We start from the raw sequence: 13130 nt of genomic DNA, 5'->3' as shown, positions 1-13130 counted from the left end.
AGATTCAATGTTTCATAGTGTTCACATACATGGTCTGATTGAAAAAATGTGTGATATGAAGGCACGGCAAAGCTTTTGTGTTTTACCTGAGTCTTCGTCTGTCCATACCCCCGGGGCCTGGCCCAAGGCGTGGCATGGTACCGTAGCCTCCAGGGTGCATGGGTGGAGGCCCCATGCCATAGTCATCATATCCTACACTGCGCTGGTCATCCTCCAGGCCGTAGTGGCCGTGGCCGTACCGCACCTCCAACGCTGAGCCCAAGGCCCTCATTCCGCGGCTCACCTGGGGCTGTGCTGCATACGGGTCAAGCTGCTGGCGGCTTGGCGCCCGGTAGCCAGAGTCCAGGGTCCTGTAGCCGTCAACTGGCCTGGGGTAATGAAGGTAACGAGGGAAGTGACAGAGATGTTGAAGTGAGATTGTGTGCTGAGTGATCCCCTTTCCAACTGAAGTGGTATGAACATATCTGGCTTCACAGTCCTGATTCTGAACAGGATTAAAAGCAGGACTGACTGGTGTGACTGCGGGAATGTGCGTCTACAGCAGGGGTATCAAACTCAGCTTCCTTAAGGGCCACACTAGAAAATGTGAGTCACATCAAGGGCCAGACAGTGTATTGCTTTTACGTCATGGGAAAAGTCAAATATCTTTGACTGTATTATTGCATGTGTCATATAGGCTTCTCACTTACAGTTTGGTCGACAAAAATGCCAAAAATGTCGAAAAAAACGTTGTGAAAAGTGACAAAAAGTAGGTGGCCCAAAATGTATTGTGAACCTAAATGTATATAGGGGCCGGATCAAAATTAGCAAGGGGCCGGATTTGGCCCGCGGGCCTTGAGTTTGACACGTGTGGTCTACAGTAACCAACTGTTAGTGTTTTCTCTCAACCATCAATTCTGCTCTGGTCAATCTCAGACATAATTATTGATTAGAGCACACAGGTTATTCCATACATTTTTTTCCATAAAATAAAAATATAAAAAGGAAGGACATCAAAGTTAAAACACTTAGTCCACAATGTCTGTTAAATCTTTTGAGTAAATATTCTAGTGACTTTTAAAAAACTGAACTGAAACATCAACAACTCTGTTGTAACAGTGTAGGTATTTTGTGAGTAACAGTTGTAAATCCCGGTCTTGTTTTAACAACAACTAATTAGGGATGTGGCAGCAAAAAAATCCAAAAAAATTCAAATAGTTCAAACATGGATAGAGCATGTATTCATTACCTTGTAAAACAGAGTTAGCGTGTAAGAGACGTATAAATGGGACACATATGGTTGATAAAGCATGCTTTTTGTCCACTAATGAAAACCAAAAACTACAGTTACAGTTTGGCTTGAGGACAACATATTTCAGAATGTAAAAACAATCAAAAGAATGGATTCACAGCACTCCTCCATGCAGGGGCCTCGTACCTGTAGCGGTCGTCCATGTGCGAGCCCCTGCTCAGGCTAGTGTACGCCTCTGATGGTGGGCCTCCCCGGTAGTCATCGTAACCGCCAACAGGGGCATAGTGGTAGTTTCTGGGAACTGTGGCCGTGGGGTAATCTGCTGGTCCAGCATGTCTGTAAGGACGGTCCAGTGTGGCGCTGTAGCCGCCCATACCAGACACCGACAAGCCCCCGTCGATGGACATCGAGTCAGAGGGCAGGACTGTGCGTGAGATTGGTTTCTTCATCTGAGGGAGAGCAAGATGGTAGTGATGTTTCAAAATATGTTTAGCAAAGGATAATCAAGTGGCGTAATATCCTTGGATGCTTCCATAACACTAAGTTCAGCCACGACAAAAACAAGAATACAATTTATCAACTTGATTATTACACAAGCCTTTGCAAGAAAAAAGCCTGACGATATCACGGTGCATGTGTCATAATCACTTACGCCATTGTCTGGCCGTCGGGTTGTTCCGTCGTCAGAAAAGACTGAGTGCACTTCCTGGGAGTCGTCCTCTGGTGTGTAGCTCTCATCCAGAGCGCCGTGTGCAGGGTCCACCATTCTGTACTGTAGCGTAGAGGCATACCACACATTTAGATTATGTTTTTTTAAAATCACTGGCACTTACTCCGATGAATACAAGAAAAACAAAACGTACACAATAAACTACACACACATACCTGTGTGCCGTTTATGTAGGAGTCAGTCAGTTTCAGCCGTTCTATGTCTGCATCCCCTAAACGCCCGTTCTGGGATAGAAGAGAACAATACAACTGTGAAATAGAGGTTTTAAAAACAATTTTGCTGGAACAACACATAAAAGTGAGGTTAAAGGCACATCTCCCAGTAGCCAGTGCGGTCTACTTTCTTACAACCTGCCAGATGATATTACTGCTGCTGAAGCTCATTCACTGCCAAACTCTTCACTAGTCACTGTCCCTGCATGTTTATGGTCAGTGAATCACTGACTGACATGAGGGAGGACATTTTGGAGTGAAGCCACTCATTCTCACACCCTACTTCCTCCTGCTGTAATCCGTTACATAACCAATGACTGTCACACTGTATAACTTGGACACTTTCTACCTAACCCTGAGTAAAACACTCCGTTTCATGCAATATAACCGCTTCAGTTATCAGTATTAGCCTCAAGCTGAATCACATGGGGAACAATGCGTATTTGGGATACTTTGGAAATATTTCCCAGCAACCGTTTTACCACCCACACTTACTAACAGTTTCAGACTAAGTCAAGAGAAAACAATGTTATGAATCTTATCAACTACCAACTCCCACTTCATATTATGTCCACAAGGAGGCAGGGCTGTTTTTTTTAAAAGCAATGGGAAGTGCAAGTGTACTTTTTACTAACAACTCGGTCATGGTCTTGGAGCAAGGCTCAGACTGTGAGGCTGGCAAAGCTTGAGTATCTTAATCAGCATTTATAATTTTAGAAATAAAACATGGGCAGTTAGCACAAGGCCAAAAACACAGATTCTTGCTTTCTTAGTCTTCATCCTCCAGATGACACACACACACACACACACACACACACACACACACACTAATCAAATAAGTCACTTCCAAGGATTCACAGAGACAAAACATAAGATCTAATCTAGGTCAGCAAGCCCTTAATGAAAGGAAAATATTTAGGAACAGATTTAAAAAACTATTCTACTCAGTGTACACAATGCCAAAAGCTAGAAAAGTATGCTTAAATGTCAACCCGTAATTATGGCACTGCCTGACCTTCTGTGTTGATGATAAGGCTCTGCTTTAATTGTTATCCCAAGCCGACAGGCAACTAAGCAAAGTGTACCACTCTCTCTGATTAGGTCTTTTGGTAGAGACAACAACATGAAACAAGAAGGCAACAGTAGGACCTTGTCCAGGCAAATAACTAAAATAAAGACAGAAAAAAGGAAAATCAATTGAGAAACTGTATAATCACCTTGCATATCAATGTACTTCATCACATTGACGCGAATACCATGAATAAATAAAACTACATATTTGACAGACAGAAATCTTGCTCAGTTATTTGCAACATTGTCCACAATGGTCAAATACAACAAGATATTAAATTGACAGCTAACTGGGATTAGAGCTTAAATGATTGAATCATCAATTAGTCTATTGACAGTCTGCAACTATTTTGATAATCGATTAAACTTACATTAGTCCAAGTAATATTTGAACTAAAAGGTGCCAAAACCTCACCAGTTTTGACTCAAATGTGAATATAAACATAACAAAGAGCAGTGATTTAATTACACCATTTCTTCAAGGAGCTTGCATCATGGATGTTTAACACACAAAAAGATAATTGCATGCATAAGAATTCTTAACAGAAGTAATACATTTAAGTACTTGATAAAAGGATTTAAATGCAAATAAAAAGACAAAATCCTTCATGATGAATAGGAACCTTCACTGGATGGAGGACTATGCGACACATGCACGACGAAAGGTGATTACGTGTGTGTCAGTGTGTATCCGGTAAGTGACAGTGAAGGCATGCAGAAAATGGGTGCTGATGACCATCTCAGGCACGTTGAAAGTAGTGGAACTATGGGCAGGAATGAACTGATGTGTTTGCAGATGAGCGCTGAAAGACAGACGGACTTTAGAGACACTGGGTCAATGAAGATAGACGTTTAATGACAACCAACACAAATATAGACACACACTGGCCAAGCACTGGTGGAGAGGAAGCAGGCGGAGGCAGAGAAGGGATGAATGATGGATGGAGAGAGAAAACTTTGAGGATTGGACGGAGAAAATGATGATCCATGGATTGGATGTTTAGTGAAAGGGGGGCTGTAAACGCCAACGAGAGACTCTGGATGTTACCTGTGTGTGAGGGAGGGGGCGACCCAGGGCCGAGGGGCTGGTGGCAGGGAGGCCCACTCTCCTCCTCTCCTCCTCCAGCGCCCGGGTCAGCTGTTCAAACTGCACCTCCTGCTCCCTGACCGACTCCAGCAGAGCTGCTGCGCTCTCACACTGCTCCATACACACTACACGGCCCCAAGGGGAGACAGGGGGGGGTGTTACACACATCCATGCAGCCTAATACACACTAAAGCACAGGGAGTAAGTGTCTAACAAAAACATAATGCAGGATTTTCTGGGCTGATATTAAGTAGGAAGTGTTATTTCACCTTCATCAGATTTGTTTGGGGACTGAGGCTGCAATCCCTTTTTGGTAATCGGCACCGTTGGGATTGCACAACACATCCTTTGAACTCAATAATGAATATACAGCAGTCGCAACTGTAAAGACATGTGTCTGGCTGAAACTCAGACATGAAAACTTTCCCAACTACACTGGGTTCTTTTGTACAACATATATTCCTTTGAAAGCCTGTCAAGTTGTAATGACTCATCCATTCAAGTTTTCCCAGCACAGAGACTTTAATGCCTGTTCAGACTGCCTGCGTCGGCTGCCCGACAGTCCGGCAAACACGCAGGTATTTCCACTATTTTTGAATGGGGGTAGTGCGTTTAGGCTGCGGCGAGGGGTTGCTGCAGGGGCACACTCAAAAAAAAAAAAAAAAAAAAAAAAAACGCAGCGGGCGTGCAGCGAAAAGTTGAGACAGCCTCAACTTTTGGACAAACACAACCCCACGTCACGCTGCGGTGGCAAACCATGTAACTGATCAGACTTGTCAGTGTGTTTTGAGCTATGGTTTGAGGCGGTGTGAGAAACCTTTAGGAATACCTGACCATGTTAACACTAGGCTTGCCGTGATAGAGTTTCCGGTGTTACACGGTGGTCGGGCCTACACCAATTACATTACTTGCCCTCACAGTCGTTTTGTTTTTATAAAAATGAAATACTAGCGTCTCATCAAAGTCGGATGCTGCCGCTATATTCATAAACTGAAAGTGTCTGCTCCGTAAAGCAGCAAGAGTAGCAGGAGTCACGAACAGAGTAAAGAGAGTTTACTGACAAGTTAACGGCGGAGGATTTAGTGTCAAAGCAAAAATTGCCTATTTGGCAATATTTAATGGGGAACCTGAATCTCCTGCGACCGCCTCGCAGCCTGTGCCCAGCCTGTGCCCAGCTCTGCATGGGAAGCTCGACGGGAGAGGCCAGAGATCAAAGTAAGCACTCTGCAGATATTGAGCGTTATTGACAAACATATTTTCTTGTCAAATGTCCGGTCTAATCAGTAACACCGGTGTTGTCATGAGTGACAGGTGTGGCATCCCTAGTTAACACTGAAAAGACTTATCACAAGAGGTGGTGTGTTTAACGCATCACTGCAGGGTGGCGCTATGTGAAAAGAAAATATAGCAGAATAATAAACTACATAATTAGTGCCTTATAAAGGCATAATTCACATGGCACACGATAGTACATTTTAGGTCTGACAGTAGACAATACGAGACAAACGCTGCAGGAGAAGGGTAGTGATGATTAGGATTGGGCATCGAAAAATTACGAATCGAATCTTTATTGGAATCATTTAGAGGATTTGGTTTCAAATGGTCAAATCGATCATGGGTTCCAAATTTAAAATGGGCAAGTTTTGGTTTCCGTAGCAGCCAGGCACTTGTTGTGTTGCAGCCATGGAGCACAGTAAGCGGCGCTCTAGCGTGGCTTTATTTTACGTTGAAAAAGCCCAGTAAAACTGCAACCCACCATTGAACTTTCCTCTTATTTGTGAAACAGGCATGTGACCCGTTTCAACTCCACCCCTCAAAGAATCGGAATCGAGAATCGATAAGAACCGGAATCGAAAGGAAGAATCAGAATTGGAATCAGAAATGTTAAAATCCAAACAATGCCCAACCCTAGTGATGATGGAGGGAGGGGAGTCTCAAACCCTGGTTGTTGCACTGATCATTAATACTGCAACACACTGATCATGATAATATGAAGATGGTTATTTCAACATATTGGTCAATATCATCATCCCCTGCATGCAGATCAAGTTATTGCCACTTAAGGCATATATGGGTCCTCTGGGCTTTTCACCCACTCAGACACCACACCAGAAACTACTTCATTAAATACAAACAGCAGACAAAGAGAGATTTTTGGATAAATCCTTAGCAGTGTGTAGACTTAATGTATTGCCAGAAAGCTACAAGCAAACTTCCTTTCAAAAAGGAAACACTGCACTCTTGCTCCACCTTTTAGAAGAAAATGGGATGTCTTGTTTGCATTTACATGTTTATTTCATGGATGTACAATTAATGTTTACAAAGTCAAGGGGCAGGCGGGTTTTTCCACATGTATAAACAATGAATTTGTGGTGGTAATGAATTAAAACACCAACTTATAAATAAAAATGTTCTACAGTGTACAAAAACTGTCAAACAAAGAGAATGAGGCCCATTTCACATTAAGAGAAGCACCCTTTATACTTTTTAGGAGGAAGCTTAATGCCACAGAACACCACATTCAGTCCAAGGAGAGCTGAATACTTGCCTTTACGATTTAAGCACAAAAACAAACACTCTAAGCTCATTTTAGAAAAAGAAAAACAGAAATACACACCTTCACCTGTGGGCGTGGTTTGGTAGTAGAGGTGAGCTCTAGTTGCTCATGGATAGAAGGTCAATGAACCACCAAGCCCAGAAAACAGGGAGGAATGGACTGCAGGGAGAGAAAGAGAGAGGTAGAGGGAGCAGAATAATAAAGAAAAAAGATGGAGAAATGTTATAGTAAAGAATGAAGGCACCTGTGTTTGAAAAACAGCAACATAGTGAGAGACAGAGGCATATAGCAGCTCCAGCCTTCAGACACACCCTGTATTTATTCAACATTTGGCCTGCGTACGGCAGCAAGCTGTGGGAAGTTGACGAAGCTGCAGCTCTTTCTGGGCCAGAGAACACTGACCGTCAGCATAAAGAGAAAGAGGGTTTTAGAGATAGTAACATCCTTCAAGAACCATATGTTCTCTTATCAATTAATTTTCTCCTTCTTAAACTTGTCTTTCCTCTCTAATCTTCATCTTTCAGTCCGCTACTCTTGTTTTCTCAACTTAACTGCCTTTTATCCCTCTCTCTACGTCTCTTTGTTATCTTGGCTGTGCTCTGAGAGAAAGACATTGTTATAGCAGAGCCAAACAAGTGGAGACTCAGATCCTCTTATCCACACACACACACACACACACACACACACAACCGGTTGGACAAGGTAGAGGTGGGGTGACCAAATTTCAGTTTCTCATACCTCTCTCTGTCTGGCCAACATGCACAGACACTTTTCTGACAATCTAGAATGAAAGTCCATGGCGATTTGGGCAACAAACACTGACCTGCATTTACATTTCAGGCATCAGGTGTTTGTGTGCAAGACAGGTAGAGTGTTAACAAGCATAGGTGCAAATGGAGAGATGGTGACAAATGACTCACAGTTTCACCCGCTATAGATTGTGCAAACAAATAAGAAAGAAAAATAAAGAGACACGGTGACATCACATAGACAAGACTATTACGACACCCCTTAGCTGGTCAAGTGAAGCCTGGAGAGGCTGCGTCTGTTCCTGCTAAATGAATGACTGTTCCTGTTAAATGAATGACTAACACACACATATAGGTATATGTCTTGCGGCCTATTTAAAAAAAAAAAAAAAAAAACTGCTTAGGATGTGCCCAGTGTGGGAAAAAAAAGGGAGGAAAGTGGGTTGTCCTGATGAGAAAACAAGGAGTGGCTGAAGTTTATTTCACAACACAAAAGGAATTTGTCACAACCAAAACCAGGATTTGCATGGAAGATAAGGCTGACGGGTCAGGAAGACATGATGTCACATAAACACACTCACACTATCCTTTGCTTAGTGGCTGTGGCGCCCCAAAGCTATAACCTCCCACCTGAGCAAATCACACAGTGCTGTCTTCTACCACACATGACTATATATGGTCATAGCCAGGACAGGGCTGATATTATCCACTACAGACATGCACAGCAGTAACCAGGGTTAATAAGTGAATAACCAGGTTATTCCAGTTGTCCCCGTATACATGAGCAGGGAAGAACGGGAAGAATAACGGGAATAACTCTACCCCGGGTACAGTAGGTGGGGCTCTGCCAACGTACAACTAGTCAGAGAACGGCTTTTTCCTCCGGTTAACCTTTGACAAAATTACAACAACTTGGAAAGCAGGAAGAACATGGGACGACTTTTCAGCGCTGTACATTTCTTTAATTCTCGATGCCTTACTTCTCGTTTTTAGTGTTATAACTGTACCGGCCTTGCGGGCCGCCAGCCCTCTAGCGAGCGAGCAAGCTAACTAACCAGCTGACAGGCCGACCACTAACGTTAAGTTAGTAAAAATTTAACAACTATAGGTTTCATCCACACACTTTTGTCACAGCGTAGGAAAGCATAGTGCTCTCGCCAGATGAGTGACAACTTTGTTTGACTTATTATCTGTAACATTAACTAGTGTTGCATGAAGACACGTTGGGTGGAATTAGCAAGCTAACGTTAACATTAGCAAGCAACCACAACAAGCTGCTCGGTCTCTCCACTTCTTTGCAGAGACAGCCAGAGATGGAGTGAAACAGATGGACGGTAGGCTCTTTGCTACCGCTGGAGCGCTAATGCGGGCAACAATGTCTTGTTGCACCATTGCTACGGGTTCTATCTCCACCCACAGCGCTGACGGATTATTTCCGGGTCAAAAACCACTGCAGCGGATTGGCAGGGGCAGTTATAACCCACTCAGCATGAGCAAAAGCGTAACCTGATCTTACATGCACGAATTCCCCAGTTACTAAAGGGGTTATCTAGGTCTGTTTCCCGGGTTATGAGAACTACAGTTTTAACCAGGGTTTACATTGCGTTTGAGAAACCAGGGTATCGCCTTAACCGGCTATATAATCGTTTTTTTAAACTGCATGTAAACGCAATAAACAAAGGCGAAAGACGGGCAGTGAAAAACACAAAAGGAGAGTGTAAACTGGAGAGAAAGGAGTAGGGTAGAGATAAGGAAAGGAGTGCTGAATAAAAGATTATCTTGCATTCCTGGCATTGTCTCCTGCCAATTCAGCACAGCAGCCCACCCACTCAGCCACTGTAGAATGACTTTCAGGATACTGGCTAATAATATTTTAGAGATCTGTTTTTACCTTTTTTACCCAGAACACAGAGAAAGACAAACTGTTTATTTTAATCTGGCATCATCCATTATTTTATGCCACATCATGCAGACTAAACACGGCCTCGCTCCTCATCTTATCTCAAGAGCAAATAACCATCATTAACTCACTACACGCGATCGTATTTCACTAATAAGCGCAACTGTCATTCATGCCAGATGAATTATAAACTGCGATTGATATTTCTTGGCAGGTGTACTTTGGAATGTAATTCTAAGTCTGTCTGTGTGCGTTTTAACCACAGTCAGAGGAGGGAGTTTGCAGCTGTCAGTCCGGGAGGTTGGTGGAACAATAAGTAGTTTGTGCAACCGAGAGCATGAACACAAGTGTGAAAGAGTTGGATAGCAAGAAGGATATTATTGGACACATTTGAGTGCGAGCCCATCTGTGTTTGTATGTGTCTGGAGGGGGTCGAGTTAATGTCGCTTTTAACCCACTCATGACTTCTGTTCTCCACCGGTCTTCCCCCTTTCACAGCTGTTAGTTTTGGCCTTGAAAGTCAGCGGTGAGTTTCGTTAAACAATGTAAAAACAATCAGTGCTGTCCCATTGCCATTCCCCTCCCCTTTCCCCTATAACCCACTTCCTGAGAAACAGGATGTTATGGATTCTACATCAGAGATGAGTAAAAGGACAAAGCAGATACTTAAGGTCACCAAAAACCATTTTCCTCAAAATAACTGCTTGCGCACAAAACCTTGAAAGTCTATGATATACACTTTAATAAATCACATACTGATGGTTGGAGGAAGGTTTTTTTGCGGTGAAAATCACCCATGGTCAATATGTTGATCACAAGACCACAAGCCACTTCCCATTTTGCTAATATTGTTCTCCATCTACCCTTTTCTGTTCTGCTTTCATGACCTTTCAGAAGTAATCTTTGTAAACCTGTGTGGCCGAATCATCACATTTTCATATTTTTTATGATGAGTTATTATATTTTTATGTATATATTTTGCTCCCATAGTCTAACTGCTAAATCCTGATATTTTACATTTATTTATTATTAATCATACAATTAATTTTTCTAAGCAAAAATAAGAAATATAATGAAAACAAAACAAGCAAGACATCACCTTGGGCTCTGGGAAATTGTGAATTTTTCACCATTTTCCGACATTTAATCAAGAATATAATCTGCACAGTAATCAATATTGAAAATAATCCTTAGCTGCAGTCCTAGCAGCAAAGCACAATGGTTTTTAAAAGCTTTAAAGGGTGAGTGAACAAGAGCGCACAGAGAAAGGGTTAGGTTATGTACGCTGTCAACAAAAGGTCAAAATCTAAAAAGCACAGTGCTTTGAGGTCAGCAACATACACACACCCCTCAAACATCTGACCGTGCCCTGACACACCACGAGTCACATATATCCATCTGATTCTGCAGCCATCAGTCAGCATGACTCACTCAACCCTGTCCGAAGACATCTGTGATCATATGCACATGTAACCAACAATGGAGCCTTTGTCGACTTAATGAAACTCTGGTTAATGCAATAAGCGCCTACACCTGCCATCAGCAGCAAAAAATCCCACTGAAACAAACCAAACCATTCACTGTCAAAAAGCACATATGTTCATGCAGCTTGAGGTAAGGGACACTGCAGTTAGCTGAAAAGTCAGTGATGCCACCAGCGCTGGTTTAAACTGAGCCTGACTTGTAATGGGATTGAGGCTTTAGTCCGCTAATCCACTTACCTCTCAACACATACACACATGATGTTAACATGCACGCACTAAGTAGACACACATACAGGTTAGGTTCTTTTTGGATTGCAAGCACTAAGTAGACACACATACAGGTTAGGCCCTTTTTGGATTAACCTGCACAAGGCAAGAGAGCAGACACAATTACAGCTGGTGTTGGGAGCATGCATCAACGATCAAACAGTTGGAGACAAGTACACAGGAAAGGCTGATACATGGTTGCTCAATCACACATGGTGTTATTAGTGGTGGCACCTGAAGCACATTATAAATCTACAGCCCCTGAGTGATATCTACACACGTACTGTATTAACCACAACAGTCCTAAAGCTCACAGGGAAGGCACTTAACTACACTGCAATATTGCACATGTGCCTGCATGAAGCCAATGTTTATTTTATAAAAAAAAAAAAAAAAAACACAGGGAAAAAGGTAGTTTATTTGTTCACACTCAAGCTGACAGTTATCCCCACCCAGACATTTTCCCTCTACAACAAGTTCACACAGGACCCACCCAACAGGTTTACAAGCGAACAACCTTAAAATCACAGCCTGAATGACAAGACTACAACTAGAGGACCACCACCCCTTAGACAAACTCAAATACAACAAAACAGGCTCAACGTTTAAATGTGTTGTCAAACAAGTTGCGGGGTTTACAATTACCATGACCTAGCTAGCTACACTGTTCTCTCCGGGGCTCCTTGCCAATGAGAACCGTAGACGTGAGGAAATCTACTTATCTGCTTAAACTGATAAAACTGTCTGCGTCCGACATAGAGAGGCGGTCTACTTCAATACTGTTAACACCTCTTACCGTCACATTGTCATACTTTTAAGTATTCCCTGTGGAAGTCCAACACCTCTCCTTCTGAAACCGCTAACAGTTAGCATTTCCCTGATCTGGATCCAGCAAAACCAACCACAAACTGTCGTGATTTGATTTGCTAACGTAATAAAGCTAGCAGTCTGGGGCAAGAGCAACGAGCAGAGCTGGCAGTGTTAGGCACTATCAATAAGACGTGGGTATAAAATGACTCTCACGAACAAAGACTCGCGTATTTGAGCATTGTTTCTCGATGCTTGTGCTAAGGTTACTGCCCAAATAAATGACAATGTTGAAGATCAAATCAGCCCAGTTGGTCGTTCAGCAGCACCCGCATGACCTGGTTTGGCTGTCTTGCTACGTTAGCATCACAATAACCCACATAGCCGACAGAGAGAGCAGTGCCAACAGCCAGGCTAGCGTTAGCATCGCAAACAGATTAGCAGCAAGTTAGCGTGCGTTTGGCTAAGAGGTATTTTAAGCTAATTTAGACGGTGTTCTCAGTTGGTATCAGGGGCTCTTTTGAATCGGTTGTAACAGTATGCACAGTAGGCAACGGAACCGCGGGTCACGTTATGAACTTTTACCGTTAGCATCGTTAGCTAACATTAGCCTAGGGGAGTCGTGTTGCGATCTGTCGATGATGTGACCACTCCTTGCCAACGCTGCAGTGCACCCACTATATGTGGGGGAAACCGCGGCCCCGCTGTATCAACCATCTGGTAACATTTATTAATTACCTCACCTTGCTCGTTGAAAACCTGTCCCGACCCCTTCCAGACTATTCCGTTTTTAATGTTTTTCCCCTCCTTCCCTGGGTTCTTCTGGGTCAAGCTCGTTAAAGACGAAGCGACATCACAGTTTTCTATCAAAGAGAGGGCGGGATCAACAAGCGGCTTTACCGTAAAGACGGCGCACGTAGAATTCCTCTTCTCATACAGGTGTTTTTTTTAAAGTTTTTTGTTATGGTTTTTAGACAGACACGGTTATTCAGTAGTCGGACTTGGAAAACAGATAGACACACACACACACACACG

The 13130-nt window shown here is 43.0% G+C and overlaps 1 protein-coding gene across 7 annotated transcripts in view; it reads right to left on the bottom strand.

The window, feature by feature from the left end:
* Positions 1–12981, bottom strand: part of LOC144524381 (catenin delta-1-like) — a 22281-nt gene extending 9300 nt beyond the window's left edge. For 3 of the 7 annotated variants that reach the window (XM_078260585.1, XM_078260581.1, XM_078260584.1), the window contains exons 1-7: positions 12839–12981; positions 6949–7047; positions 4293–4456; positions 2117–2185; positions 1884–2003; positions 1418–1680; positions 87–368 (exon numbers count right to left, since the gene is read on the bottom strand). In XM_078260585.1, coding sequence (XP_078116711.1) covers positions 87–368; positions 1418–1680; positions 1884–2003; positions 2117–2185; positions 4293–4451 — 893 coding nt within the window. In that variant the 5' untranslated portion in view covers positions 4452–4456; positions 6949–7047; positions 12839–12981. Of the gene's footprint in view, positions 1–86; positions 369–1417; positions 1681–1883; positions 2004–2116; positions 2186–4292; positions 4457–6948; positions 7048–12084; positions 12336–12838 lie in introns of those variants that run through there. The other 4 variants (XM_078260587.1, XM_078260583.1, XM_078260586.1 and 1 more) reach the window with 4 other exon arrangements.
* Between the last annotated feature and the right edge of the window lie 149 nt (positions 12982–13130).

The sequence above is a fragment of the Sander vitreus genome, chromosome 10, assembly GCF_031162955.1.
Source record: "Sander vitreus isolate 19-12246 chromosome 10, sanVit1, whole genome shotgun sequence".
Taxonomy (NCBI): domain Eukaryota; kingdom Metazoa; phylum Chordata; class Actinopteri; order Perciformes; family Percidae; genus Sander; species Sander vitreus.
The sequence above is the reverse complement of the archived record's forward strand: the minus strand, read 5'-3'. Positions and strand labels throughout refer to the sequence as shown.